This window comes from Haliotis rufescens, unplaced genomic scaffold, assembly GCF_023055435.1.
Source record: "Haliotis rufescens isolate VD_foot unplaced genomic scaffold, xgHalRufe1.0.p SCAF_38, whole genome shotgun sequence".
Classification (NCBI taxonomy): Eukaryota; Metazoa; Mollusca; class Gastropoda; order Lepetellida; family Haliotidae; genus Haliotis; species Haliotis rufescens.
Window position 1 is genome coordinate 2,010,478 of NW_025964090.1, and position 25,715 is coordinate 2,036,192.

Genomic DNA, 25,715 nt, shown 5'->3' on the forward strand with positions numbered 1-25,715 from the left:
TAAATTGCGTTCCAAAGTAATATTTCAAAATATGTTGTCTAAGATAAAAAATGTACTTATATGGTTAGGTAAATAAAATATTTGACAACAAATTTGTATTTTATTACGTTATTTCACATATCCGTGAGAAAGAGTAAAACAGATTTCGGTTGCGTTTCAATACACAACTTTGTTAAACAAAATGTCAGCTCCCAAGGAAGGCACGGATTTCTGGGATAAACCGTTGCCAAAAGATATATGGCTGGTATGTTCACGTTGCAAGATGTATTTTTAAATATTGCGTTTACTGCGCCCCTGTCGCCTGTCATCGTTGTCATGTTTGGAAATTTGGTGAAAGAAGTCCGACATGACCTACCAGTACCACCGGCTCCGTTAATCACTAGTAAAACCTTCTGATTTTCTACATTGATGCGTAAGGGCCATGTGTAAGGACGTCATATGCTATGGAATGAAATATATATTCTCCAGCTGGGGTTACCGTATCACCTAAATCCAACAGCGCACCTTGTCAGACCTAGCTAGTTTATATAGTGTTTTACTGTGCATAATATGAATTATGATGTTGACCGATTGACAGTGCTGAACACAAGTAAATGCAGTCGAGTTAATAGTCCATAATAAGCCAATTTTGAATCCTCGAAAAAAAATGTGATCCATATTTCAATACTTTCAAACTTGGGGAGTTGCACATGTTTCCCTTTAAGAGACGATCAGTATTCAGCATAAGATGAAGGGGTCGTTGTCAGCACGTGTACAATCGATATGTACATTAGCCTAAATCGGAATACAGAAGGTACCTGGTACCCTAAACGACAGATGAGTCCATATTCCTCAAACTGAAACCGGTTCATGTTGTAGTTCCAGTTCGCCTGATCACAAGTGCATGCAAGATAATCCTGTATATTGCGGAATATTAGAGTAACATACATACCGTATTCGACGTAATAAGCGCCCCGCTCTAATAAGCGCCCATGGCGATATTTGCTAATATGTTGGCTAGTAAGCAATCCCAATTAGCACCCCTTCCAATTGATCAATGTACACAAGACTTATTTATTCGCGTATAATACACACTCGTGTGTTATATGCACCCTTAATTATGGGGAATGTAATTCTGGAAAAATATATCTGTTGTACATAAACATTTCAGGCTGTCAGCATAATCCACGAAATTTATCTTTCAACTGTTTTTTTCCACCAAAATAATATTCGAATAAGAGCCCCCTATTCCTAATTTTGAGAGCACCCTGGGCGCTTATTACGTCGAATACGGTACCCTCACTGAGTATGCTCATTTTGTATATTGCATGCCCGAATGCATCTCATACAACAGTGTAACAGTTCCAATTCATTTCTAGAAAAGGAAATACGGAGAGAAAATATATAATGTGTACTGCCATGTTGAATTTTCCACGGTTTGGCATTACGTTTTGTATACATAAACATTCAAGGAACCGGTTTAGTGAATTGCGCAATGTGGCCTGCTGCAGGATGGATGCATCCTAGGGTACCTTTCTGTATTTTGATTTGGTTAGGGTACATTTCTGTATATTGACATGTATCTGGGGTACATATCGGTAGTACCCTGCCAACAGCAACCCATTCAGCAGTAGTGAGATGAAGAAAACAGGAATGGATGAGGGGTAACTACAACTACTATATTCTCTTGTTTCGTTTTAGTATTACCTATTTTCAACCCCCTAAACTGTGAAATCATGTCATTTCCCTCAAAACATACTTGTTGCTTACATATATCATTTTGTATCTACATTTATTGTTTAGATAGACGGGGTAGGTTGATTAGATCTTATGCTTATGTCTATTTTTTCTCAATAAGATTTACAGCTTTGCGCTAACCTGTTTATTATGATTATTTCAGATTTTTTCAATTTGTTTTTCAGCTGAGACCTTGTGAACTCTACAAAGAAGAATATTCCGACTGTGAAAGTAAGTCAGTATAGCCTCGATCACTAGTCCGAAACTGCTAAATTGTGCTGCTGACAAGTACAAATCCAGAGATGGTAGTGTCATTGATCAATGGCATTTGAAGACATTAACCTGAACCAGTTCTCAATGCTTCAATTTTGCTACAAATTAGAACTGTGTTACCTGATAGAAAAAGGAAACATAGTTTCTGCTGCAGTGACCACGCTGGGTATGCGCTTATCAGGTTATCATGTGACTAGACTTTTCTCTTCTTTGTACATGTTGTAAACAAACACACTTATTCAGACATTAGGACAGAAATTGAAATGAGGTTTACACTAGTCCTCTCGACTAGTCTCTAAAAAACTAATTTCGAAGGCTGGGTTGATCGTGTGATTTTAGATGTCATGCTTATCATGCTGGTAGCAATGGTTTGTGATTTGGCTTGTATGGTCTTCATCTTATAAAAGTATTCGCCTCAGCAAGTACACACAATGTTATTAAATACCCTATTCGACGTAATAAGCGCCCAGAGCGCTCTCAAAATTAGAAATAGGGGGCTCTTATTAGATTACTATTTTGGTGGAAAAAAACAGTTGAAAGATAAATTTCGTGGATTATGCTGACAGCCTGAAATGTTTATGTACGACACATATATTTTTCTAGAATTTAATTGCCCATAATTAAAGGTGCATATAACACACGAGTGCGTATTGTACGCGATTAAATAAGTCTTGTGAACATTGATCAATCGGAAGGGGTGTTAATTGGGATTGTTCACTAGCCAATATATTAGCAAATACCGTCGTAGGCACTTATTAGAGCGGGGCGCTTATTACGTCGAATAGGGTATGTTAAAATCAGATCTTTAACTCTGATGCAATACATGTCACCATGAATGTCTGACAGCCCCTCCATCATGTCCATAGGAGGTCATGTCAGGTGAACTTTCTAATCAGCCAGTCAGTGCTGAGGTTTCTTATTTCGCACCACGAGTGAGCAAAACATTCTGAGCAGCATATCTTATTTCTCTTTCTTGAAAACGAACTGAAACAACCAGATTCAAATGTAAATGATAAAGGCCATGCCAATATTTTTATGTCATTATTTTATACATCCTGTTGTTTCTGCGCAGCTTTACATCTACTCAAAACAGGGAGTACCATCTTTATTATTCTCCATTCAGAACTGCATGCCCATTTATTTGTTTTTGAGATACAGAAATCTGTCAAGCTGGTGCTTTGCTCAATCATACTGAGAATTTTGAAGTCTCCACCCTGATCAGCTGATTAGAAAGTGCACCAGGGCCCACTTGCACAAAACGATTTTAGCGCTAAGACTTTTGTAAGCCTATGTTTAAGTATGGGAGTTAAGATCATCTTAGCGCTAAGATTGCTTTGTGCAAGTGGGCCCTGAAGCGTCCTCCTAAGGAGTCCTCAGATCTTCACACACAATGCTATTGTATCAGGGTAAACACGGTAAAAGATTTGGATTGTTATGAGATTGATATCTGAGCAGAGTTTTGTGTCAATCTCTCTGTGTGTATTGCAGGTCTAGGGGGACGATTCCACCAGTACTACATACACGGCAAGAAGCAGGACTGTCAAAGATGGAAGCAGGACTATGAGAACTGTATGGCGTTTCGGCGGTCTCCATCGGAAGAAGTTGTGGTGAGGGCTGTTGTTGGTCACCCATGGGGATTCCGGGTTAAAATTGATCCCCAAGAACCCATGCTTGTCGTAAGAGGTGACAAAATGGATCGGGTGATCAGGCCTGGTGACTTTTTGATTGTTTGTCATTGTATCCGAATAATGTTGATCGTTGCTCATAATATCAATCACTGGATTGTCCCGTCCAGACTCAGTTATTTACAGGCTGACTTCATATAGTTAGAATTCCACTCATTTGTGTCAAATAGCAAACACAGACGAGCAATATTTTTGCTTTAAGGCAACTCCAAATAGTGGGATATGAAACCTAAGGACATGATGGCATGCAGAAAAACAGAGCTATTAGTAGTGATCATCATACTTATTAGAACTCGGAGGAGTCCAAATTTACTACCCAGGAACCCATCCCCCCTATTACCCGATCCTACCCGGGTACCCACTGTAGGTCTCAAGAGATAGGTACAAAATGTACGATTGGGAATTTTTTTTACCATAGCCCTGGCAAAACGTATTTCGATACACATATTTAACAACCTGGTCATGCATACACTGAAGTTGATTTAAGTTATATCTTTATTGAACCATATGAAAAGTCAGAAGGAATGGGTGCATAATTTTTGTCATTAAACAATATAATACGTGACTAACCACGGGTCCGGGTAGTCCTGTGGGTACCCAGGTCCTACTCAGTACCCACCTGACCCAGGTACCCAAGTTACCCATCCCAGCCCTAATGCTTATATGACAGTAGGTCGCAATGAATTAAATATTTATGAAATTGAGAGGCAGGAGGCATTTTATATTTTTCATGTTTATTCACTTTAACATTTAACATGAACTTTATGAATATTTGGTAGGACAATGTTTTTGGTGTATGTCATCAAGTATACATGGTAAAGAAAGGATACATAGTGACACTATAGAGATTATTATAAGAACATGTGTGTCATACCGATTTTACAAAACGAGTGTCAGAATTCTTGTATTTCCCGAGCAAGCATGATTCGTAAAATCAGTGTGATACGCATAAGAGCGTACTAATTTCTTTGTTACCCAATTGTCTTCATCCTTTTGAGCTCCCCTTTAGAAAAATGCACTGATCACCACCACTGTCCTAGAAAACTACAATTTGTTGGACGACGGCAACAATCTTCAGCTATGACGTCATTTCTCGTGTGACGTCATTCCGACCTTACGTCACAATGAGCTTCGAATGATGTCAGGGGCGGTCAGGTAGCCTAGTGGTTATTGCATTCGCTCGTCACGCCGAAGACCCGGGTTTGATTCCCGACATGGGTACAATGTGTGAAGCCCTTTTTTGGTGTCCCCCGCGGGGATATTGCTGGAATATTGCTAAAAGCAGCGTAAAACCATACTCACTCACTCACTCAGTCACTCACTCAGTCGAATGATGTCAACAATGCTGTCCAAATGACGGAAACAATACACTGGTGCATGTGAAGTGATATTTACACTGGTGCACATACAGTTTTATGAACTCGGTTATTTCTAACCCTATGGGTAATAAAATAGGATATGAGCTCCCAAAAGTCTGCAGAGATGAGAATCCACGCAAATTTCTGCGAATTTTAGTGACCACAAATTTCATAAAATCTAATGACTTCCCCCCTAAACATCCCCAAATTATGGACCACGCTCCATTGCAAAGAAGTTTCAGCTGAAAAGGAAAATATCCATTCTCATCCCTGGGTCTGTAACCATGGTAGCAGAAACTAGGATTTACAGTGAATTTCAGTATGATTTGCGATTGTCTCTATCTGCTAATTTGTTTTATGTTTTTGAAATGGTAGTACAGTAAAGTACGTTTATAACAACCATGCTTATAATGAACTGACGGATATAACGAACTGATTTTTTTGTCCCGACTATTTGCTATTGTTATACTGTATGTATGCTTATAACAAACTACGGTTATAACAAACTAAAGTTAGTGGTCCCTTTGAGTTCGTTATAACCGTAGTTTACTGTATTTTTTAATAACTTGTCAAGGCTGAAATACAAACAAAATAACATGATGGCTTAGAGTAATCTTTAGGGCAGCAACGATACAGGAAGGTCACGATACGATACGCATCTTGATATTCTGGTCACGATACGATACGTGTCTCGATACGCAATGATAAAAAAAACAAGACTTAAAGCATGTCAAGATTGAACCTTTCATGATTTTGGAACAGTCAAAATTATTTTATAATAACAAGACTACTGAAGTTGTTCAGCTTCAAAGTGGAACTTTCTCTAACTTTCCTTAAAAACAATTCAAAGTTCAAATACCAGATAATAATTAATGTGCTCCACCAGTGATACAATGTCAAAGAATTTTGATGCAATGGTCGAAGAAATTGTATCTGAATTTTTTGTTTTATCAGGAATAATATATTCCAATATCGTGTTACCTTAGTTGCAGCTTTTACTATATATATATTTAAAATTATAAGAACCACAAGTGTAGCATTTTGATACTGGTGATTGCTGTTGCAGGATATTTTTACGTATAGAACAATTTGACCAGTCACCCTAGGGACTTCCCGTGCTACATGTATTTCGATTGCGAAAACGTTATGTTGACATATATTAGCCAAATTGCCACAAATATAAGTTCGTTTCAATGCGCCAAAAGCGGTAATCTGACCGTGGTTGCTGTATCTCTTCACACACAATTTCACCTAACTTAATGAAAACAATATTAAATGAAATTTTGAGTAAAATTAATAAAATATATTACAAACACAAGTCCAGATATATAATGAACACGTTTTAATAACAAGATAGTATAATAATGGTATTGAATTGCGTACTTCAGTTCGGACTTGCTGACTTGTATTTCCATTGTTATGTGCTTGCGGGGATCAGCTGATAATGTTTTATGAGATGGGGAATAAACATCTGTCGGTGTAAAACCTGAGCTTATTAAAAATGTAAGTACGTTTTTGGGAGCCATGCGTTACCGCGCGCTATAACCAAGTTAGCGGTTTATTGAAAGGCACAATAGCGAGGAAACGCTGTACTTGAGATTTGCGTTCCGTATCGTGGCGTATCTATAAATGGGCCCACGTTTATCGTATCGTATCGTGGGTCAAGTATCGCGATGCATCGGAATATCGGTGTATCGTTTCACCCTTAGTAATCTTCTTATTGCCAGTTGTGTTGAATGCCAATAGCTAAAATTGCTTGCCTGACTCCTAAGCTTGTGCTCATGACTGTCAACTCCATGGTGATTCTGGGTTAGAATAGGTCCCCAGCAACCTAAGATGCTGGTAGGAAGCAAGCTGGCCAAGCTATGTGACTTGGTTGACTACCGGATAGCGTGGAACATTGCTCAGAATATCAATCACTGGCTTGTCTGGTCAAGATGAGATAATTTATAGGCCATGATCATATAGCTGGAATATTGCTGAGTACAGTATGGAACAAACAAACAAACAAACAAACAAACATGACTCTCAGGTATGCAGTGGTTCTTGAAGTTCTGGGTAGAGTGAGACTGGTCTTAGGACTGAATCATATTTTTCAGGAACCCTATGATAGTGAGTGAGTACGGTTTTACGCCGCTTTTAGCAATATTCCAGCAATATCACGGCGGGGGACACCAGAAATGGGCTTCACACATTGTACCCATGTCGGGAATCGAACCCGGGTCTTCGGCCTGACGAGCGAACGCTTTAACCACTAGGCTACCCGACCGCCCCGAACCCTATGATAAACCAGTTCCTTAGTGTCTGTCCATCATGATGCACTGTTGGTGGAATATGAGACTGCTATAAAGGTAACACTATTTTTCAGGGCATTATTATATGCAGAAGTCCGAGGTCTTCCATTAACTGCCCCTCGAAGGAGGACTTCTGCAAATGATAATGCCAATGCCCTTAAAATGATAATGACCTGAAAAATAGCGTTACCGTTATTATAGCTAAAATGGATAGAATTTTTTAGCAAATAAAAGGAAACAACAATATCAGTTTTGAAACATTTACTGCAATCAACACGAATGTCACTGACCCACTTTTACAAATATGAAAACGTCATAGATCAAACCAGATGACGTCACTATTAAACGTTACGTCACCTATCCCTATCCTATGACGTCACCTAACAACGGGCGTGATAATGGTCCGTCAATCTGAGGGCATTATCATGTTACAGTGGCCCGCTCATTTCTGATAACATGCGGGCGGTTAAGTGATAATTCTATCCATCTTAGCTATAATACTCCATGAGACACTCTCTCTCTCTCGCACGCACGCACACACACACACACACACACAGACACACACGAGTGACTTGTACTTGTATATAGATAGACCCAAGTAAATCCCTGGTTTTATTCATTCTCTATTTTCAGGAGAAGATTCTGCAGCATGAGCGCGAGAGGCGGGAGGAGAGACTGTCGGACGCCCGTGGCAATGATGTGTGGGAATACAGGAAGGAGGCGCCGCAGGATTGGAACTCTCCAGTCATCAGGACTCCACAGCCTGGCCAGACCACCATTCTAGGGAAAATACAAGAAACAAAGACATCACAAGGAACATTATCACAAGCTGAGAAACAGAGCATGTGTGTTGTGTCCTGACGCTGGAGCAGAAATTAGTCAGTTACCATTGCAGCCCTCCCAGTTATGGTAACCATGGCAACCCTCACAGTAATGATTAACATGGTAACCGGAGCCAGATAGTTACCATTTCAACATGAAGATTGTTGTCATGACTACAGCTGTTGGCTATTAAAGCTCATACAGGTAACCATAGCAAATGATGGTGGAGATGGAACCATAACCATGGTAACCAAGATAAACAATATTACATTATATGTTTCTTGATGGATGTGAGTGAAGATGTAGCACGTGATTAGGATGTGTGTGTTGTGTGGCCTTAACCCAGGAAAATATTCAATAAAACATTTGTATTATCACGGATTATCTTTTCTCTCTTACATTCTACCGCTTCCTTGGACCCGTGAAGATTCCTTGGTAGAATAGGTCTTCAGCAACCCATGCTTGCCGTGAAAGGTGACTATGCTTGTCGTAAAAGGCGACTAACGGGATCGGGTGGTCAGGCTCGCTGACTTGGTTAATGCATGTCATCGATCCCAATTGCGTGGATCGATGCTCATGATATTAATAACTGGATTGTCTGGACTCAATTATTTACAGACCGCCATCATATAGCTGGAATATTGTTTAGTGCGGCGTTAAACAACCAACCAACCAATCCTTGGTCTAGTGGATAGAGCGTCTGCTTGGAGAGCAGAACGTCGGTAGTTCGATCCCAGGCCACATCATACCAAAGTTGGTTAAAAGATGGTATTTGTTGTTACCCTGCCTTGTGCTCGGCATTAAGGGGATAAAATGGCCCCGAGTCCGTATACTGTGTCTGAGTGGGGTATCCATGTTAAATTGTTATCTAAGTGGAGTAGCATATAAAACCAGCACTAGTCAGGCTAGTACAGCAGTCACACACCCACCCATGAACCCCCACAGGCGCAGGTGCATGCACATCGCTATATAGGTGCAATAATCTCTGATATAAAAACCCATTTCAGGTCATGTCGCCTCTCTAACATTCTTTGCATATCCCAATTCACAATTCACTTGATGGTTACTTCATACTCGCCTCTTATTGGAGGCTGGTACCTCTCCGAGATCCTGTGCCTGATGTGTTGTACGCTGCTTCATACCCGTCCCTTAGTGGAGACAGGCGCTTATCAGATCCATCACTTATTAGAAGCAATACAGTATCCAGGTAACGGAATAAGCTGAGTGAGTGCTTATCCTGGCAAGTTGTCTCCTTTGGTTGGCTTCATTAGGCATGCATTGTTAAACAAGTATGATACAGGGAAGGGGGAGGATTTTTCCCTCATGTGAACACACCCTAATTACTCAGTGCTAAATTTCCCCGGCCGCGTCATACCAAAAGACGTTTAAAGATGGTACTTGTTGTTACCCTGTCTGTCGCTCGGCATTAAGGGGCTAAAACAAGGACTTGTCGGCTCGGAGTCTGAGTGTGGTATTCATGTTAAACTGCGGCATGGTATCTCAGTGAGCTAGCACTATAAATCGGCATCAGTCCGGACTAGTACAAGCAGCCACACAAACACAAACACACACACACGTACATGCACATCGCTATATAAATACAATAATCTTGGACGCGACATTAAACCCCATTTCACCTCACCACCTCAGTGCTAAATAACCAAAACATCTTTGATGACTGCAAGAGGTACACAATGGTGACCATGTTTATTTCATCTGATGATGTTGAGTACAGATACAGACAAGAGTCTCGGCTGTGCATATTTAGTGTACTTTTCTTGCTTGTTCTTCAACTGAAAAATAAAGTTTTACGAATATTTTAAAACAAAGGTTAATGTTATGTAATTCTTTTTCCTGAAGAAGGGACGATAAAACAAAACTATCAATAAACACAACCAATCACTATTACATCCAATTGTAACGCATCTACCCACAACCACAACCTCCCCATCAACCTACAACCACCCATCTACCAACTACCACAACCTCCCCATCTACCCACTACCACAACCTCCCCATCTACCCACTATCACCACCTCCCCATCTACCCACTTCCACAACCTCCCCTTCTGGATACATCTACCCTCCACAATATCCCCACATATCTGCATCTACCCACTATCACAACTTCCAAATCTTCCCACTACCACAGCCTTCCCATCTACCTACATCTACCCACTACCACAGTCTCCCCATCTACATACATCTACCCACTACAAACTCAACATCTACCTACATCTACCCACTACCACATTCACCCCCTCTACCTACATCTACCCACTATCACAACCTCCCCATCTACCCACAACCACAACCTCCCCATCTGCCCACAACCACAACCTCTCCATCTACCTACATCTACCCACTACCACAACCTCCTCCAACAGCCTACATCTACCCACTAGCACAACCTCCTCCAACAGCCTACATCTGCCAACGACCACAACCTCCTCCAACAGCCTACATCTACCCACTACCACAACCTCCTCCACCAGCCTACATCTGCCCACTACCACAACCTCCTCCAACAGCCTACATCTACCCACTACCACAACCTCCTCCAACAGCCTACATCTGCCAACGACCACAACCTCCTCCAACAGCCTACATTTACCCACTAACACAACCTCCTCCACCAGCCTACATCTGCCCACAACCTCCCCCAACAGCCTACATCCGCCAACGACCACAACCTCCTACACCAGCCTACATCTACCCACTACCACAACCTCCTCCACCAGCCTACATCTGCCCACTACCACAACCTCCTCCAACAGCCTACATCTACCCACTACCACAACCTCCTCCAACAGCCTACATCTGCAAACGACCACAACCTCCTCCAACAGCCTACATTTACCCACTACCACAACCTCCTCCACCAGCCTACATCTGCCCACAACCTCCCCCAACAGCCTACATCTGCCAACGACCACAACCTCCTCCACCAGCCTACATCTACCCACTACCACAACCTCCCCAAACAGCCTACATCTGCCCACAACCTCCTCCAACAGCCTCCATCTACCCACTACCACAACCTCCTCCAACAGCCTACATCTACCCACTACCACAACCTCCTCCAACAGCCTACATCTACCCACTACCACAACCTCCTCCAACAGCCTACATCTACCCACTACTACAACCTCCTCCACCAGCCTACATCTGCCCACAACCCCCTCCAACAGCCTACATCTGCCAACGACCACAACCTCCTCCAACAGCCTACATCTACCCACTACCACAACCTCCTCCACCAGCCTACATCTGCCCACGACCTCCTCCAACAGCCTACATCTACCCACTACCACAACCTTCTCCAACAGCCTACATCTGCCCACTACCACAACCTCCTCCAACAGCCTACATCTGCCCACTACCACGACCTCCTCCAACAGCCTACATCTGCCCACTACCACAACCTCCCCCAACAGCCTACATCTGCCCACGACCTCCTCCAACAGCCTACATCTGCCCACTACCACAACCTCCCCCAACAGCCTACATCTGCCCACGACCTCCTCCAACAGCCTACATCTGCCCACGACCTCCTCCAACAGCCTACATCTGCCCACGACCTCCTCCAACAGCCTACATCTGCCCACGACCTCCTCCAACAGCCTACATCTACCCACTACCACAACCTTCTCCAACAGCCTACATCTGCCCACTACCACAACCTCCTCCAACAGCCTACATCTGCCCACTACCACGACCTCCTCCAACAGCCTACATCTGCCCACTACCACAACCTCCCCCAACAGCCTACATCTGCCCACGACCTCCTCCAACAGCCTACATCTGCCCACTACCACAACCTCCCCCAACAGCCTACATCTGCCCACGACCTCCTCCAACAGCCTACATCTGCCCACGACCTCCTCCAACAGCCTACATCTGCCCACGACCACAACCTCCTCCAACACCCAAAGTGCCTTGTTGGAAGTATTCGAGAAGGAATTCTCCACATTGGCGTTCATTGTGACATTTAAGGGAGGTTCCACCTGGATGATACTTACGGAGTTCTACTGGGCACTGGATGCAACATGGCTCTGGCCCACAAATGATACAGTAGTAGCAAGGACGGGATCTTGCTGGCCTCATTGCTGTTATAGGAGGAAGAAGATGGTAGAACGAGAACCTTAAATTGTCTGCCAAAATCCTGTGCATACATTAAAAAAGAAATTGCCATGGATTTTTCAGAATTATGCATGATAATTATTGTATATGTACAAACAATTTGTCATGATGACCCTGAAATTACACGTGCATCCCGCTTATTACAGACATAACATGCCTTTAGTATGAAATTAGTCACACTTTCACAGTATATAGGGACAAAGTCAATTCAAACAAATTGTAAATTATTAAGGTGTTTTGACTGTGAAAAACAAACTGTTGACGGCCAAACCTCGTAAATGTTATGTCACACCTATCTGGAAAAGAGCGGTTATGTGCAATTGGAATGCATTAAACCGTACATACGCAAAACGTTGTTGCTAGGCGTTTTGGTGTTCATCGTAATACCATGCAGTCACTCTGGGGTCGGCACCAACAGACCGGCAACACCAGGGACTGATCACTTTCTGGACGTCCACGAGCACAGCAAAAAAAGTGGAGGTTACCGTCTTCCGGAAACCTTTTAAGATACCTTCAGCAACCTTCAAATTTCTTGGTATTTTCAAGATAATTTTTTTATGTGTTTCACACCAAGGTGAACCAAATGCACCCCCCAAATTTTAAATTTTTTTTTGTAAGGTTTCCGGGCCGGATCCAAAATGGGAAGGTATCCGGAAGGTTTCCGACTTGTTTTGCTGTGGAGTATAGCCACGTTGGCAAGATAATCCTATCTGTCTGGTTAACCTGTTTAATCGGTTTCAGATTGTAACCTTGACAGCCCGCAACATCCATGGCATACAGCCGATGAGTGCAAGGACTGTTAGCAGTCGATTATGAAAGCATGACATCCGACCACGGCGTCCAGTTGTACGTCATCGAACTGCACGTCCTGCGTGGTCAAGACATCTAAGGTTAAGGTTACATGACTGGAGGTGAGCCGCTTCACAGATGAGTCCAGGTTTCACCTTGACAGCAGGGGGGCACCGCGATTCGCTGTGCAGAGTTGCGTCCCTTGGGCACGCCAGAAACCTATGATTGTGGGTTCGAATCCCGTTTCGCCCCGATTTTGTTTCTAGGTTTGTCAGCACCATACCCGTGCTCGTGGGTTTCATCGAAGTGGTAAACGTCTGAGACCTGCATCACTTCGGGGTTTCCTCCCACATTAAGCTGACCCGCCGCGATATAACTGGAATACTGTTAAAAGCGGCGTTAAACCCAACTCACTCACTCACTTGACAGCAGGGATGGCTGTGTGTTGTTCAACGTACTGCATTCGCTGGTGCGGGTCTAACGGTGTGGGGAGGCATCGCTGCATATCACAGGGGCACTCTTGTGGTAACCGATAGCAATTTAAAATGTGTAGGGTACCATGACAGGGTTACTGGTCCTTACCTCCCTTTGACGTCCCATCACTTCACAGAAGGACAGTGCACAACAATGTGCAACATGTATTCAACACTGGCACAACACTGATCTGACACTGACACTGTTTTAAGAGTGATCCGATATTGGTTCAATAGTTGTCTAACACTAGAGCGACACATGCCCAACACTGGTAAAACAATTGTAAAACACTGATCCAATACTGGTAAAACAACTGTAAAACACTGATCCAACACTGGTAAAACAATTGTAAAACACTGATCCAATACTGGTAAAACAACTGTAAAACACTGATCCAACACTGGTAAAACAATTGTAAAACACGGATCCAACATTGGTAAAACAATTGTAAAACACTGATCCAACAATGGTAAACAATTGTAAAACACTGATCCAGCATTGGTAAACAATTGTAAAACACTGATCCAACATTGGTAAAACAATTGTAAAACACTGATCCAACACTGGCAAAACAATTGTAAAACACTGATCCAACATTGGTAAAACAATTGTAAAACACTGATCCAACATTGGTAAAACAATTGTTAAACACTGATCAAACACTGGTTAGCAATTGTAAAACACTGATCCAACAATGGTAAACAATTGTAAAACACTGATCCAACATTGGTAAAACAATTGTAAAACACTGATCCAACATTGGTAAAACAATTGTAAAACACTGATCCAACATTGGTAAAACAATTGTTAAACACTGATCAAACACTGGTTAGCAATTGTAAAACACTGATCCAACAATGGTAAACAATTGTAAAACACTGATCCAGCATTGGTAAACAATTGTAAAACACACTATCCAACATTGGTAAAACAATTGTAAAACACTGATCCAACATTGGTAAAACAATTGTAAAACACTGATCCAACATTGGTAAAACAATTGTAAAACACTGATCCAACATTGGTAAAACAATTGTAAAACACTGATCCAACATTGGTAAACAATTGTGAAACACTGATCCAACATTGGTAAACAATTGTGAAACACTGATCCAACATTGGTAAACAATTGTAAAACACTGATCCAACATTGGTAAACAATCGTAAAACACTGATCCAACACTGGTAAAACAATTGTTGAACACTGATCCAACATTGGTAAACAATTGTTAAACACTGATCCAACATTGGCAAAACAATTGTAAAACACTGATCCAACATTGGTAAAACAAAGGCCAAAAACAGTCCTAATAGTTATAGGCGCTAGCGGAGGCTGTCACTTCAGATGGTTGGGTAGGCAAAGTTATATGAGGAACTGATTAGTCATCATCAAGATGTATTGATTAACCCAACTCTCTTTTGGGGCTTAGGAAATCGTTGGTGGGCAAGTCATACTGGTCGTTTATTTCGGCTATATCTTCAACATGTGCTTACATAAACATTTATATCATCATGCCATGCCACACCAGAAGAAACATGTGTTAACTAAATGGATTGTTTGTTCCATTCTCAGATGGACTACAGCAGCTATGTTATGATTTAACCTCAAAACTTGGTTTAACCACAGTATTTTGACCTCAGTGTTCAACATGTAACACTTACTATTGACCGTGTAGATCCGGGGTAGAATCATCTTCCCGAGGCAAGAGAGTTAACTGACTATAAAAGTCCAGTTTCCACCCTTGCCGAACTAGGCTGGTATTATGGAGTTACATTTTGGCTGGACTAACGAGTCTTTGCATAGGCCAATCAAAATCGTGCAACGAAATCGAAATCCGGTTCGTAAACTGTCGTGTAGATTTCGGTCAATTGCAGGATTTGCAAAACATGTACACCGCCAACTCGTTGTCAACAAGTATTTTCCAGATCTTTTCATGTTTTTAAGGAAGGTCCTCACGCAATTTGATGCACTTCCCGTTGTAAGACCCGTGTTATCACAATATAGAACGTGATTGTCGATCAGATCGTCTTGACTGGGCGCCGCTGTTTTGTTTGAAGCAAATGCAAGTGATACGAGAGATGGAATGTGGTTGGTCCATAGGAGAGGCATAGAAGGGACATAACTCGTAATAGCCACTGGTGGCGCTACAATCGAGCCCAGGAATTCCAGCCTGGTTCGGCAAGGGTGGAAACAGGACTTTTAAAGTCAGTTAACTCTCTTGCCTCGGGAAGATGGCTGAATTCCATTCAGGTTAGGTCTTCCTAAGTCCTATGTATGTATTTAATGTATGAATCTGAATTTATTTTGGAGTGTATGTATCTATATACGTATGTATGTATGTGGTAGTAAACCCAACATCCAAGCTCACCTGGTAGTTTATCTGACGCTCATCCGAATAACATCAAGGCCATGATGTACAGGAGCGGTTTTGATTGGACTATGCAAAGACTCGTTAGACCAGCCTAGTTCGGCAAGTGTGGAAACTGGACTTTTATAGTCAGTTAACTCTCTTGCCTCGGGAAGATGAATTCAACATGCGATTGCAGCCTTAGAGCAAATGAATCTTTGGAAGTGGAGGGATGCTTTTCGTGATAAGATTAATGCAAAATAAACAGAAACAATCTTTGTTCTGTAGTCGTGTTATTTGTGTTGAAAACATATCACTAAATGAGTTAGTTATTGTAACATGTTTTTAATACAACCCATAATATATGTTTAGTCTGCTACCAAAATAGGAGTGACCGTCCCTCAGCAATTGTGTTACGCGAGAATCACATGGAGGAAACTAGTTTCAAAATAGACGTTGAGTACACTTACTTGCATCTGGATGGGCTCGTGTTATTCCTTCTGAAACCAATGAACATTAAAGATGATATACAGTTGGGGAAGGGGGTGTTATGCAGAGATTTCTATTGGATATGGAAAGGGTTTTATCGTTTTATTTATATATTGTCCACCCAGGGTCAATCCTGGCTGAAAATCCCTTTCCATAAATGAGTGAGTGAGTATGGTTTTACGCCACGTTTAGCAATATTCCAGCAATATCACGGCGGGGGACACCAGAAATGGGCTTCACACAATGTACCCATGTCGGGAATCGAACCCGGGTCTTCGGCGTGACGAGCGAACGCTTTAACCACTAGGCTACCCGACCGCCCCCTTTCCATAAATGAAAATGACAGAGACAAAGAAGTTCTGATATGGTGAAGCTTGCAATAACGAGCCAGGTGAAGCCCTGGTAGAGACAATGGATCCAAGTTTAGACGACATGTTGCAGCTATTGGTCCTGCAGTGATCCGGAACATGTCTGCAGGGGTGTATCAACTACCATTTGATTTGAAAACAGAACAAACCGCATTTGCCAGTTCACAGAATCACAAAACTGATGCAGGTCCCAGACGTTTACCACTTCGGTGAAACCCACGAGCACGGGTATGGTGCTGACAAACCTAGAAACATAATCGGGGCGAACCGGGATTCGAACCCACAATCATAGGATTCTGGCGTGCCCCAGGGACGCAACTCTGCATAGCGAATCGCGGGTATACTGTATAAAAGGAGATATTGCTGACATTGTGGGTGGCAGGTCCGCTCTTTTGTCTAAGCAGCAACAATTAAGTCTTCTGTTTCCTGCACAAGGCGGTGAGCTTAGAAAAGACTGTTGACATTCACGATGCTTATGAATTACACTTAAAACATTCAATTTTTTACATTGTCTAATCTGATGACAAACGTATTGTTCATACTCTGAACTGTAAACTCTAATACCGTATTCGACGTAATAAGCGCCCAGGGCGCTCTCAAAAATAGAAATAGGGGGCTCTTATTAGAATATTATTTTGGTGGAAAAAACAGAGTTGAAAGATAAATTTCGTGGTTTATGCTGACGGCCTGAACTGTTCATATACGACAGATATATTTTTCTAGAATTGAATTGCCAATAATTAAGGGTGTATATAACATACGAGTGCGTATTATACACGAATAAATAACTCTTGTGTACATTGATCAATCGGAAGGGGTGGTAATTTGGATTGTCCACTTTATTGGATTGTCCGCGTTTATTACGTCGAATACGGTATTAACTTTTCTTCAAAATTCGTGAACCTCGTACGGTGTACATGCTTACAACAGGATACGATCACGAAATCGTCCACTAATGTTGCCTGAAACTAAGGCGAATTTTCTAAGATGCAATCGTTTCTGATCTGAAATGTGTGTAATATTAGCCAGGAAAGCTGCAGAAACAGCCATCCAGTTTTGTTGTTGTTGTTGTTGTTATCATATTTCCATATTTTGACTTTTGGAATATTGCTGATGTTATCATGCTATGTACACATCGCGAGTATGCAGTAACTGCTCGAGTTGTTCAGCGTCTGCAACCACAATGAAACACTGCAGGTACAAGCCCTCTATGTATAGGCAGGCTGAGGAGGCACTACGGGTAGCTCAAAGGAGGCAGAAAAGAGGCAGAAGCATTGCCATGGTGTCTCAAGTGTTGTCGTGGTCGCCGAAAGGAGGCACGGCGATCGCCATACTCATGGTTCAATGCACCTGTGGGTCGCCCAAAGAAGGCACAAGGGAGGCAGAAGCATCGCCCAGATTTACGACAATATTTCAGCAGAACGCATCTATTACCTGGCGACCATTGGGCGACCACTGTGCCTTCATTCTGCAACAACGGCAATGCTTGTGCCTCCCTTCTGCCTCCTTTGAGCCACCTTTGAGCAACCAACCTCCTCGGCGACCTTTGTGCGACTGTTTTGAACATGTTCAAAAAATCACGGCGACCATGGCGTCCATGGCGATGTCTGAACCTCCTGTGTACCGCCTTGGAACGACCTAGGCAACCATTCCTTTGAGCCTCCAACGACGACCTGGCAAATTCTATGGTCGCACACGGGAGGCACAAAGGTCGCTATCCTGTGTAAAGGCCCCATTACATAGAAACATAATTTTCTGGGTTTAGGCGACCATTTAGCGTCCTAGCCAGTTTTTGAACACTCAAAGGTGGCACAAAGGTCGCTGTCATGTGTAAAGGGGGCTTTAGGTCAAAGTTTGCCATGGCCAGTTCGCCAAGTGAACACATCAGAGACCAACTTTACCGTCAGATTAGAACACGATCTTACCTAACAGTAAACAGACGTGAAAAATGGAATGACACACCTAATACCGAAGAGAGTCTGATGAACACTGCAAGACGTCGTGTGAGGGCATGGCTTGAAGCCAATGCGGTAAACGCGCGACATCGGCTGTGCCAAAATCAACTTCTTTACAGTTATTCGTGACCAACTCGTGTTATTCCGGGACAAGCCGAATTACTTCTTGCAGGTTACGGAAAGAGGCGAGTGGTGACGAATGCTTTACAGCTTGACTTTAATATCCACCATATTGTATTATACTGCGACTCCAAAATACACCCCTAGTCCTTGTTGGCCTCGTGGGTCCTGTGTCTTTACTGTCACTGGATTTAAATTCTGGATCGTTGTTGTCTATTTGCTTATGTCATAATGAGTGAGTGAGTGAGTGATTTGGATTTAACGCCGCTTTTAACAGTATTCCAGTTATATCGCGGCGTGTCAGCTTAATGTGGGAGGAAAGCTCGAAGTGATGCGGGTCTTAGACGTTTACCACTTCGGTGAAACCCACGAGCACGGGTATGGTGCTGACAAACCTAGAAACATAACCGGGACGAACCAGGATTCGAACCCACAATCCTAGGTTTCTGGCGTGCCCAACTCTGCACAGCGAATCGCGGCGCCTTAGACGACTGGGCCACCCGTGCCCCCTTATGTCATAATGACAGTGTACAGTTTATAAAAATTTTTTGGTGAAGACGTTCATGTAGTTTGGTATAGCTTTTTTACTTGTCAGTCTCTGTTAACGTTTTTAGGTACCATCATTTTCATTGGGTGCATTTGTTTATTTGACACGTGATTTTCTGTTTTCTGGTGTGATTGATAATCTCTGGTCACGACGAAAACATTTCAATATATCTTTTAGGAATGTAAAATTTCCCGTCGTATTTATTTTTTGTTTTATGATAAATAAATGTATATTAGAAGATGTAAATTCTAAAAACAATTTGTGGACTTTTTTAACCTTATTAAGACGATATTTTGGAAAGGTTATAAAATCGACAACTGCACAATATTGTAAAATATAGGTAAATTTTGAATATGTATTATACATAAATCCAATTCGATTAGGTTTTGGAAAAAAATGGAATTACAAAGAATATTTAAGAAAACTTCAACAGTGAGGAGAAAATGTCATTCTGTTGAACTGTTCATTCATGACGCTCTTCAAATTAATTCAGTTGTCAAAAGCTTGTGAAAGTGAACAACTTGTTATGCGTCGTTGATCTGCCTTTACTTACCTGCTATAGGAACAATGCAGGCGAGCAGCAGCATCAACAACGTAGCCGTCTTCATCTTGATTTGGGGCTCATCGACGATCTTACTGATTATTTATCACTGAGGCCTCGTCCGGGTCGATTCGTCATAAGCGCTAAGTGTTTTATTGATGATAATGTCGCATAACAACTTAGTTTAATAATTCAGTGACAGATGTGTATTTCCTGATTTATTATCAGTCAACCAGTCCTAGCTTCAGAGCCATTTGGCTCAATTTTATTTCATTTCATGCAGCTGTTACACATTTTAAAAACTTACTTTCACACTTAGGCCATCCATACTTGTGTTTCAGGTAACCAGACCGACCAATTGTTGTACTTATGACCCAATCGTCAACAAATCCACATTTTACAAGTAGCAAAAGAATTGGATATTTCCACATATTATCTTTATTGTCTAAGCTGTAGCTATTTTGATGGCGATCTGCATTAAACATTATCAATGCAAAATATTAAATAAAAATACAACCTATCTACCGATCCAAATCTGTCGGGGCCATAATACCTGAAACATAAAATTTCTTTCTGTTGGCCTGAAACATAAAACGATATAGATTTGACATGCACTTTAACAAGTGAAATTTTATTACTGTTGTTGTGCCGGGAATTACGAAATTTCGTCGGAAATATATGCATAAAAGGTATCAGGACAATCTACAACATGTTGCAACTATTCCAAACAACCAATTAATGTTTCTCCTATCACGTCATAGTTCGAGCTGACTCGTCAAATCCTGCTCCATTATGTAGCTGCACAGAACAGATCCAACATGTGCGGGACCAGAGACTGTTCCGTGGACGAACATTAAACATGGGGTGTCATCGAAAGTAATTAAATATCAGCATGATTAGCGTGATTAGGTTCTCCTGTCTTTATCAGCTGGTCTACATATTGTTTTTATCAAAATCATTGGTCGCTGGTCAAAATAAATTATTGAATAAATGGACTATTGTTTAGGTTTTAAGAATATAGGTACTGTACGATGAGAAGAAGTGAAATGTCAAATTCACTATTTCCCTATTGGTGCATATTTGTGAAGTGTGCGAGGAAACAGTATTTATAGTGTTTATATGGGAACAAAACTACAAACTGTTTGGAGTGCCAGTGAAGCTATGAATAGTATTTGAACAAAAGTTTAATATATACAAGTCATTGAGCACTTGTTCATGTTTGTCCCAGTCGGACATTGAACGAATTTGTGATTTATTTCACTTCCATGATTATCAGACTCAGCATTAATCATGTGAATAAAAGAACCTTTGAACTGGAATTTTTATGTTTTTTCACTTTCCTGAATTTAATGGTGGCCAGTGATAAGATTAAAATTATGAACATAAAAAACTTCCAGATAGTAAACACATTGCCCAGCTGTCAAACATACAACCATTTTGCTGACCTTTATATCATGTATACATTTAGCAGTTGGCTTACTTCTACGAATTCCAAGCTTTGGATTCCAGCTTCTAGAGCCACAATCCACAATCAGAAAATGAAATTAAAAAATATTTATTTTATTGCCAAACTGCTCTTTCTTTGATGGACAACAAAATTTCAATTTACAACTACAAAATGTAATTAACGATTAACTTCATGAATAACGATTCATTCAATACATTTAATGTCGTCTCTGAACTCTGCAAACCTCTTTCGAAGAGACAGAATCCGTCATGAATGTAAAGACAGATACATGAGATAAATGATCAATACTGTAACAATATTTAACATCGTGCTCTTTAAACAGTCCTGCAAGCATTTTTTTCAACTAAAGGAACCGACTTTAGCGACTTCATGCCAAAAATAATGCACGCATATTGAACGACACATCTGATTTTTATTTATTCGCACACTGACGTACGTACGGTGGCCCATACCCGCCCTGGTGAGATCATTTTTCACTGTATGCCTCTATATTTTATCTGGCGGCCTCCAAATACTTTTCTGTCGGCCGCCAGATACTTCCACTGGTGAGATCATTTTTCACTGTATGCCTCTATATTTTGCCAGAATTACTTCCAGATCAGTGCCCTGGCAATCGTCAGGTTGGAGATTGTATCCGAAAGATTGAGCTTTGATTCTAAAGTAGGTATCACCTGCTTGATGAGCCATCAGCAGAGAATTAGATCTCACCAGTTGAAGTAATATAGAGGCATACAGTGAAAAATGATCTCACCAGTGGAAGTATCTGGCGGCCGACAGATAAAATATAGAGGTATACAGGGAAAAATGATCTCACCAGTGGAAGTATCTGGCGGCCGACAGATAAAATATAGAGGTATACAGGGAAAAATGATCTCACCAGTGGAAGTATCTGGCGGCCGACAGATAAAATATAGAGGTATACAGGGAAAAATGATCTCACCAGTGGCGGGTATGGGCCACCGTACGCAATCTTATTGGCTAGAATAAGTCTGTAAGCCATACAACATAAAATGTGTCCTTATTGTCGCACGCCGCTGATAATATATGAGTTTGTGATATATCTTGCGTAAATCTTCAACATATTGTTTATTTTGATCTTGAGCGCCAGCCCATGTCACCTCTGTCAGTAATATTTGGAAACTTACCGATAAACATGGTAACGCCTATAACTAACGCCTAAAGAAACCTTTATATTTTGGTTTCAGACAGCATGTTTACCGTGTTTCTTCTGAACAACAAGGGGGCACGGGTGGCCCAGTCGTCTAAGGCGCCGCGATTTGCTGTGCAGAGTTGCGTCCCTTAGGCACGCCAGAAACCAATGATTGTGGGTTCGAATCCCGGTTCGCCCCGATTATGTTTCTAGGTTTGTCAGCACCATACCCGTGCTCGTGGGTTTCACCAAAGTGGTAAACGTCTGAGACCTGCATCACTTCGGGCTTTCCTCCCACATTAAGCTGACACGCCGTGATATAACTGGAATACTGTTAAAAGCGGCGTTAAACCCAACTCACTCACTCACTCACTCTAAACAACATGAACAATTCTAAAAGTAGCGTCTGCCATCATGTTCAACTTTTTCAAGTGTGGGCTGATATTTTGACGTATTTGCTCAGCAATAAGGGGATAAAACAAGGATTGGTCGGCTCGCAGTCAGTATCTGAGTGGGATGTCTTTGTTAAACTGCGGTGTGGTATCTCAGTAGACTAGCACTAACAAAACAGCATTAGTCCGGGCTTGTCCAAGCACACACACGCGCATGCATGTCGCTATAAACGGTCAATAGTCTTTAATATGGCGTTAAAACCCATTTCACCTCACCTTACCTCGCTTACATTCTTTGCATATCCTACACATTTATATCCCCTTTGATATCCACTTGATAAAATGTTGTTCTTTAATCTGTTACTTTGTGAACCCAGTTATATTACTTTAAGCGATATGTTCAATAGTTCAATGTTTGAGAACTACTGGCTGGAATCCATATTGCAACTAGTTCAATGTTTGACAACTGATGTCAGCCACTACTGGCTGGAATCCATATTGCAACTAGTTCAATGTTTGAGAACTGATGTCAGCCACTACTTGCAGGAATCCATATTGCAACTAGTTCAATGTTTGAGAACTGATGTCATCCACTACTTGCAGGAATCCACATTGCAACTAGTTCAACGTTTGAGAACTGATGTCAGCCACTACTGGCAGGAATCCATATTGAAACTGGTTTCAAGTACATGACTGTCACATGGCCAACAGTTGATGATACATAACAGTTCAAATATTTTTAATTTCAAGTTTACACGATATATCTCTTTTCCATTGGACGAGAGGTCGATCACATGACAGCGAAACTGAAGTTTATAAGTGTATTTATTACCTACGAGGGCACACAAATCCGGGTTCATAAAAATCATATGTGCCCTAGGGTCATATCACATCACGAGACAACAGTGTATTGTTTCCGTCATCCGGACGGCATTTTTGACGTCATTCGAATCTTATTATGACGTGAGGTCGGAATGACGTCGCACTAGAAACGACATCATAGCTGAAGACTGTTGACATCATTCGACAAATTGTGGTTCCTCTGCTGTTGCGACTTGCTGTCCTTATAGTAAACACTAAAATTCTAAAAACACTAAATGTCTCTGTATGTAGACATCTTCTTCGGTAATAAATATACCATTATATTCGCGTTCATGTCATACTATGTTTACGACACTGGTGCCTAAATTCCGGTATTTTCCTCGCTTTACCTCGGGATATACCTCGCGTCGTAAACATAGTATGACATGAACACTCATAATATCCTCTATGAACGACATATTTTGACGTTCATACGTATTTCACGAGACTGTATTCTTGAAATGACGTAAACACTGACGGATTACTTCCACATTCCTGGGGAATCCCATGGGGAGTCCTTAGTTCGAAAAAATACAAAAGCGTTGTTTCTCACTTTAGACCTTTTAATCTTGAACTTAGCCTTTTAGCATACATTGGGGTAAGTCATTGAGTTTGACTGCATGCTTGTTCAAGGATAATCTCGTCACAACCTAAAACAAAACGATGAAAAGCACATCGAAACTATCGTAGTATCGACTCGATCCGTGTCTAGGCTATAGCGGCAGTCTTCGGCAATCTATAAATTTACCTTAGTATTTATGAGACACATCTTTACAATCAATGGTCGGCCAATTGATCAGTGTTGACTAACACTTGTAATAGCCACAGGTTCATTAACAACTTCGGAAATCCTTGCATCACGTTTACCGTGTCGGCCATGTTGACTTCTTGTATTTGATGTAAATGTATTTAGACGCGCTGTCATTGTGACAGACATACTGAGGTATGAACGTACGTTCATACAGTTTGACCCTCACTCTATGAAGGTTCATACTCCAATGAACACACACAAAGTGAAAGTCAATTCTTAAATGTACGCCTAATTTCTGGTTAGCACAGAACAACATGTCTTTGTGCGCAGGATGTGTCGTTACATTGTTTATAGTGAAATAATGCAGTATCACTACTCAGTTGCTGCGAGAGGTATCACCGTATTTCCTCTAATAAGCGCCATTCTTTGAACAAGTTCCCAACCAGGTCTGTAATTAAGACCCTGTGATTGCCTAATTTGTTTTTTTACAACACACATAAATAAGTATGAAAATATTTTTTAAAACATTCCTAACTGTAAAATATTACACTAAACATGTTATTCGGCAACAATCATGAGAGGAAGGCACCCCTGTTCTAGACTGGTTTACCTGCCTTAGAGCGTTTGCGCTCCTCGCCTGCAGCCGCTGGGAGGCGAAGTGCAGGGTATCAGTCTAACTCTATCCGACCTATTTCCCCATACAGCATTTCGCCGCGGTGAACCATTGACCTATTTCCGTGAAACGGGTCTGTCTGTCAAGAGGGACGGAGACAAGCCTTCAATATATCACTATGCGGATACGTTGACCCATTACCGTGGCGCGTATGTGACTGTCGAGAGGGACGGGGACAGACCTAAAGTATATCGCTATGTGGGACACACTTGTTGATAAAAGTGGCAAAAATCCTCGGAATTTTTCCACTTTTATCAACTCGTGTTGATATATTTGATATCAAAAGACACTCGTGTGAGATTCTCTATTAATTAGATTCACGGTGTTTATTAGAGACAATACGCTGTGTATGGGACGGAGTAAGACGCGTGGGCCCCATTGAATTCGGGTCCTGCAAGGTTGTCTCCTTTGGTTGGCTGCAGAGGGCGGGTTTGGTGTTATAGAGAGGGGAGGAGGGGGAGAATGTCCTCCCTTACGTGAACACACCCCTAAAGTACA

At 41.6% G+C, this 25,715-nt stretch overlaps 2 protein-coding genes across 2 annotated transcripts; both read left to right on the top strand.

Annotated features, from left to right (window-relative positions):
- The first annotated feature begins 145 nt into the window (after positions 1 to 145).
- On the top strand, positions 146 to 8,529 carry LOC124118503 (UPF0545 protein C22orf39 homolog). Its single transcript, XM_046480620.2, has 4 exons — positions 146 to 244; positions 1,902 to 1,947; positions 3,478 to 3,596; positions 7,960 to 8,529. The coding sequence occupies exons 1-4, from the start codon at positions 182 to 184 to the stop codon at positions 8,185 to 8,187; spliced, it is 456 nt and encodes a 151-aa protein (XP_046336576.1). The 5' UTR covers positions 146 to 181; the 3' UTR covers positions 8,188 to 8,529.
- On the top strand, positions 8,242 to 22,110 carry LOC125372179 (extensin-2-like). Its single transcript, XM_048381349.1, has 3 exons — positions 8,242 to 8,256; positions 10,301 to 12,082; positions 21,976 to 22,110. Exons 1-3 carry the CDS (start codon positions 8,242 to 8,244, stop codon positions 22,108 to 22,110), a joined length of 1,932 nt encoding a protein of 643 aa, XP_048237306.1.
- The last annotated feature ends 3,605 nt before the right edge of the window (positions 22,111 to 25,715 follow it).